The 6,844-nt window shown below is 37.7% G+C and overlaps 1 protein-coding gene across 5 annotated transcripts; it reads right to left on the bottom strand.

Moving 5' to 3' along the window:
• Positions 1-2,975: 2,975 nt before the first annotated feature.
• LOC108689572 (peroxisome biogenesis factor 2-like) lies at positions 2,976-6,631 on the bottom strand. 5 transcript variants are annotated; one of them, XM_018196406.1, is made up of 2 exons: positions 6,138-6,631; positions 2,976-4,152 (listed from the first exon to the last, which is right to left on the bottom strand). In XM_018196406.1, exons 1-2 carry the CDS (start codon positions 6,529-6,531, stop codon positions 3,230-3,232), a joined length of 1,317 nt encoding a protein of 438 aa, XP_018051895.1. In that variant the 5' UTR covers positions 6,532-6,631; the 3' UTR covers positions 2,976-3,229. The 5 variants fall into 5 exon arrangements, with proteins under 5 accessions (XP_018051895.1, XP_018051899.1, XP_018051898.1 ...); XM_018196410.1 differs by having other exon boundaries at positions 6,337-6,631; XM_018196409.1 differs by lacking the exon at positions 6,138-6,631 and adding an exon at positions 5,557-5,667.
• Positions 6,632-6,844: the final 213 nt, after the last annotated feature.

The following is a 6,844-nucleotide window of genomic DNA, read 5'->3' as shown; positions in this document are numbered from 1 at the left end:
CATATCATATGTAATATATCCATTGTCGCTGCGGATAAAATCTACACGTACGTATAATCGTGAATATATCAACGAAGCAGCATAAACGTCTTCGCGTTCAAAAAGCATTTGTTCGAAAATCGTTGGCACTTCGTCTCTTACACAGGGTATCTCGTAATCCAGGAACTTAAAAAAGAGTAACGTAAAGTACGAAAAAAAAAGTTCAATTAAAAAGTTAAATTTACTTTGAAAATAACAAAAATTTAAAAAAACAGCGTTATGATTTCGAAAAAATATGTTTCAATTTTTTTCAATGTATATATCAATATTTATATTGATTTTCGAAAATATGCGACCACGGAATTCGAGATGGAAACACCCTGCATACTATACGGCAAGATCGTTATATTCCTTTGCCGATCAATAATCGACGGTTTCTTTGCCCAGTCCTGAGAAGAAATCTGTCAATGTTCCTACGTGAATACGCACTGATCCCGTGTAAGGTTTAGTATATACGGGTAATATAGATATAGTCGCGGAAATTAACGTTTAAAAGAGAGGGAAATACGCATGCGAGGAGAAGAACGACGACAACGACGACAAACATAGAGTTTCTAATTAGCGTTCTCGAGCGTTTCGGTTAACAAGAATCGATTTACATCGGGAAGAGAGAAGATATATATATATATACACCTTCAAACTGTAAAATCAGTTTTTCACTATCACTTTTCTCTAGTCCCTACTCACTTGACATTTTTTGCATTCAGCAAATAACATGACATTCTACTTCTCTCTCCTTTTCTCTTGAAAAAGAAAAGAAAAATGAAGATAAGACCAGCCTAGAATCAGGCATTGCGTATAATCAATTACGCTCGACTTCGCTTGCGAAACTTACGCGACTTGGAGTCCGTTGCGTTTACGAGAATGCGCCGTAAATCTTCAAAATTGCATATCGCAGGTATATTTTCTAACTGCGTCAGAAATGAAGCAGAGAAAATATTACGAATCATTAATATTATTTCATTATAGCAAACTGTGGACTCATTCTTTCCTATCTATCTTATTCAGCTTTAGATAGTTTAAAACGATTTATATAAATCGTTAAAATGGATTAAGCTTATAATTTGTAGGATTAACTTCAAATACGGCTCAGTATTTAAGAATTATGCAAATTATAGATTAATCCATTTTAGTTTCTAATGTCTTTAGTGACTTTAATTTTCTTGATTTTTAAATTTCCGTGAAAAATTATAGATGGATTTAAAAAAAAAAGAAAAAAGTAAGACTTCTGAGAAGAATCTCGAGAAAATTTAAAGTCCACAGATCGTATCGTTGCATAACGATTTTTTTCGTCTTAACGATAAATTTGCGATTACTTATAAAATCGAAGGCATTCTTCTAGAGAGGGTTTAGCGAATGTAATCCATTTTTTTAAAAACTTCAGAAAATTAACCTCAAGTTGCGGAAATTTAAATTTAAATGCTACATCTCATTTAATTCCATTCTATATCTCAAATTAAAATTAAATCAGTTAATTCAATTTCTTGAAATTAGATTTTAGTTTTATTCCAACTGATTATAATATCGATTGAATTTTTCCTCAGCTTTATTAATTTCCTCAAGTGTTTAAAAAGATGAAAAAAAAAACCTTGTTTAAGACGTGATATCATCTTAATTCAGTAGCTATATAATGGCACCATGCGCATATCGTTTCTATTATGTATCAATAAGTATAAATACATCGCACTATTGCGTTCTCTCTTTCACACTCAAAATATCAGGAAATTATATTTTTTCGCTTTAGCGATGCCAACGCAAAATCGCAAACCTCTCGGTACAGAAGAGACACTCTCTTAGGATACTTTAGGATTGTCACTAAAGGAATAAAATACGGAAAATAATCGAGGAGTTCGCCCGAGGAAAGAACATAAAAACGATAAATAACGGCAACTTTAAGAATAAAGTAGATGTTTCCAAGTTCGAAATTTAAATTAATTTTAAAAAGAATGTGCGCGCGATGCACACACAATGTGGAAAAGGCGGAAGATGGAACACAAATAGAATGCAAAATATAGAATAGCAATTGTAATTTAAATGCGTTTCTCACCTTATTATTTTTCGGGTGAACTCCGTTTCCGTCGCGAAGTAAGATTAATGTTAGAGTGAGGCGCAAATGTGTAAACGCGGGGATACCTCAGGAATAACAGCTCAATCTTTCGAGAAGGGATTTCTTACAAAATGATGAAAAAGAAACCGCGCTATATATAATTGTACTATAAATCATACATTCCAAGGAAAAATAATGAGAGTTCGGATTCAAATGAAATTTGTAGTGTCGTAGGAGAGGCGAATGGAAAGTGTTAATTTATGTGTATGTGTTTCGCGTTTTTTTTTTCTTTCTGTGCTATAGTGTTTATAATATAGTTTCTTGTGTAATAAATCCGGGGACGTGCCCGCCCATCGAGCGCAGGTGCATCAACTTAATGATAAATTAATTAATCGATGAATGTGTCATTATTGCATGTAAACAATCGGTCCATCGACCTGCGTGGCGGCAGATGAAGCGTTTTATAATATACAGCGCAGCATAATATTTTTATATGATATAATCTAATCTAATTTTGATATAAGAGCCAAGAGAGGATATATTGATCTATTAATGTTTGTTTCGGAAAAAGAAAAAAACGAGAATGTCGAAGTCGCCCGAAATTGGGATTTGTTGTATTGAAATGAGGAATAAAGAAGATTTTGTATATTGCTATTTTTAATAAAAACTAAATATTAATATCACACACATACACCTCTTCGTATCTCATAAATCGATTGTGGCGAATTTTTTTCTATTTATATTTTATATGTTTCAATGAGATTTAATTAATTCCAATATAATAATTAAATTATTTATTTTTAAGAGATTTATAATTAACATAATAATAAAATTGTTTTTAGAAAATCGTATGATTTAACTTCGATAAATATAATAAAATGATCTTTGTACTTATTCTATTCGCTGTGTGTTGCAACGAATCACTATTATTTTATTTAATTACTTTGGTCGTTGCAGGAAATCTTTCTCTTTGTGGAAAAAAAATCAACAAGTTATCACATAATAATAAAAATCATTTTCACTTGTAAAAACAGTGCTTAAGACTGAAAGTCCAGACATATAACTCGTTCATCACAATAACATCACTTCGAACATCGAATCACTTTTAATTTTGATAAAACTGGAAATATACATACGTTCGCGTTATCCATCGTCCACTCTCTCGAAGCTATCGTCTGATTCCTCATCGTCGCTCCAAGACGCGCTCGCGATTGTATATCTTTTCATATCTTCGGCATGAAGTTCCGCGTTGCATTTGGGACATTGGAATTTGCTCATTGCGGTAAAGTGCGCTTGCAGGCAGTAATAACAGAACAAGTGTTCGCAGCCGGCATGCGATGGCAGAATCGGATCTTCATAGCAGTAAGCGCACTTGGTTGCGGCATTCATCACTGGCAACAACTCAATCGATGGTTTCGGTTGTCGCCACAGTCTCGTCATTACGTGCTTCAAGTAGTGGAGATTTATCATAGGTATACCGATTGTGAAGAGCTCCATCAGACCATGCCAAAGCAATTCTCTTGTCATGTACGAGTAACCGATGATTCTGGGTCGATGTGTCGTTATCGACTGACTGGATAAATCAAGCAGAAGTTCTATCACGTGCGGTTTTATACCCCGATGGAGAAAGAGGAGTAGATTGACGAACTCCAGGAGATTGATCGCGTTCGTCATCCAATCGACGAGCGACTTTAGCGCTCGAGCGAACGCACCACGTTCGGACAGGTTCTCGTAGGCCAATTTATCTTTCAAGTACTGAGGTACGACATTTAGGATTAAGTAAAGTATAGCTTTCCTTTGATTGATGTTGGCATAGTGCAGATTGAGAAGCCGCTGGCCGAAAGTAGAAGAGCCTCGTTGTAATGAGAATTTCCAGATGAGAAATTTCAGAACGGCGTCCACTTCCGCTTGCCATTTGTCGATTTTACCGGGCGTGCAGTATTTAGCGATCTCTTTGGTTTGATTCCTTAGCATCTTATAAATTTCACCGTCCAATTGAGCAGCATCGATCTGATTTATTCGCGAGACGTAAAGTGACGGCGTCATCTTGATCGGCTGGAGGAACTCTGAAAAAATTTTATTTTTATGCGATAATTTAATGCAACGTAAAAAAATATATTTTGAATTGAAGAATACATGCTATGAACTTTTCATATAAAAGAATATAAAACATAGATTATATCAAATAGAAGTAATTTAGGAAAAATTATGGTGTTACTCGATACACTTTTGACGATAATTTTGTGATGAATTCTTGATAATGCTTTTTAAGTGATGTTTTAATTAAAAATTATTAAATATTAAAAATTATTAAAAAATAATAAATATATCAATTCATTACAAAGTCATCGTCAAAAATATACTAACGCCCAATTTCTTCATCTCTAGATAATTTTATCCAAGAGATATCTCCCAGAATACAATAGAGATATGTCCTGGATAAAGTTATCCGCAACTTATCTAGAAGTGAAAAAATTGGGCATAAAAGTTGGAAAATTTGTTAAATTAAATATACTTTATTAAATATTTCACGTTCCTCAAACGGTCCATTCAAATCTTTGTATTAAATTAATAAGATGAATATGTTAGCAAGTAACGCAAATGTAAAAAAAATTAATGCAAAAAATGTAAAACTGTATGTAAGCAAACACATTTTTTTCAGTAAAATTATACTTTATAATATGTTGAATTAACACGTATTTATTCATTCATTTTTGAATTTACGTTTTAAAACACATTATTTTTGTTTATATTAGTTCACTTATTCATAAATTGTGTTATTTTGACATATAATAAATGTTGAATATCAATTTAATTATTTAATAAAACATAAAAATAACATAATGTTAAATTAATGTTGTCGAATATGTTAAACATACAAAAGTTCTAACAAGGACTTAAATGAACCAAATAAATTATCATAAATATGTCATTCATTATAATTTATCTGATTCATTCAAGTGTCCTTGTTAAAATTTTGTATTGAATAATGATGTCCATTAGATTTTCCTGACGTAATTCAACTTGACATTATCTAGATTTTATTACGATTTTGTTCTACTGAGATAAGTTACTGAATAAATTGACTAGTGACTGTACGTAAGACTCGCAAGAGCATCAAGTACTAAAAAACCACGATGACCTTGAAGTTCGCGCACTCCGATCTATATTTAAAGAGCAAAGTTACTTCGTCATTCATAGAATCAAATTTTCGCATATCATTTCCCGTACCTAATCGTGTAAGCGGCGTTTAATCTTTCCTAATGTCGACGAGAAACCGAGTATATACGAACAATCATCGGAAACTCGTGATGATACCGGGCAAAAGATTCACTTTTCAAATCGTCTCGAAGTGAACGAATGAAGTTAGTCACGAGTGAAGTTAATCATGATTAAACGAGATCGTGTGAAAATGCATCCGTTCAAAACTCGTATGCCGCGTCACGATCGAGAAATTCTCATTTACATACGATAGAGCAATTAAACGAGACTTTCGGTCGACAATTCGTACGCTCCTGCGAAGAGGTTAGAATGACACCGCACGATCGATCGCTACACGTAATCACGTCCACATCACATCATACACGCCGCCGGAATGATTCTCCGCACTCCGCACTACTCCGCAGTTAGCCGAGTGTACACCAGCCGAAACGAAAACGGCCGAACGCGCGCGAACGGGCGGCGGGGGTGACGTTCGACGTTCGGCCACTTTGAGGCAACTTCAAGTCACTTCGGTTCGGAGTTCGGGCTGTTGGGGCAACGGGAGCGCGCGACGTTCAGTGGCGTTCGGGTCGATTCGGCGCGGCTCGGCCAGGACTTCGTCTCAGTTCGGGTCCGTGTCTCGTCGCCGCTGCGCACGGGGTGCGTCCGCTGCCGCGGCTGGCACTGTATACGTTCTCTCACACTCTCTTTTACGGCTACTCCGGCGCAAACGTTTTTGAGGTTAGGCGGCGCACGAGCACAGTTCCTCCGGCTAATAGCGAACGGTGGACTGCCGTCGTGATCGTTGTGCGTGGCTCGCGTTGTAGTGTTCGTGTTCACGCCTACGTACGTCGGTGGGCTCCATGTTGCCGCCGGTGGTATGACGTCATCGAGTGTCGGTGGTGTCGCGCGTGTGTACCCGTTGTCGTCGTCGTCGTCGTCGTCGTCGTCGTCGTCGTCGTCGTCGTCGTCGTCATCGTCGTCGTCGTCGTCGTCGTTCCCGTCGTCATCTCCATCCCCGTTCCCGTCCCCGTTGTCGTTTCTCTCACCCGTCGTTGCACGATGCTTGCATCCCCGTCGCGCGTCATGCTGCTTTCGTGATAAAGTTTGACGTTGTCTCTCCCTTTCTCTTTTTCTCTCTCTTTCTCTCTCTTTCTCTCTCTCTCTCTCTCTCTCTTTCTTATCTCACGCGAAACGCGGAGTGTACAGCCACCGCCGCCTCCACCGTCATCGCCGAATCTCATCGGCGGCTACCACGGCGTGCGTACGTGTGTATGTGACTTCGTCTCTCCCTCGCTCTCTTTCTCTCTCTCTGTAATCACTGTCTCTCCACCTCTGCTATCTCCGTCTTCTACGGACAGACGGACGGGACGCCCGCATCGAGAGCCGCAGTCACTCGCGGAACACCGCGGAACATCCGCACGGCTTTGCGAACTCAGGTGAGTGCCAGAAATTACATAATATTGCTGCCGCGCGGTCGAACGCGGTCCGTCTCCGTCTCTCGTTCTCCCTTCCGCCGTAAAATCGATTCGCTATCGAGTGACAGGTTAACCTCTA

Source organism: Atta colombica, unplaced genomic scaffold (assembly GCF_001594045.1).
Source record: "Atta colombica isolate Treedump-2 unplaced genomic scaffold, Acol1.0 scaffold27, whole genome shotgun sequence".
NCBI classification, from domain to species: Eukaryota; Metazoa; Arthropoda; class Insecta; order Hymenoptera; family Formicidae; genus Atta; species Atta colombica.
Note: the sequence above shows the minus strand (reverse complement) of the source record. Positions and strands in the feature narration are given on the sequence as shown.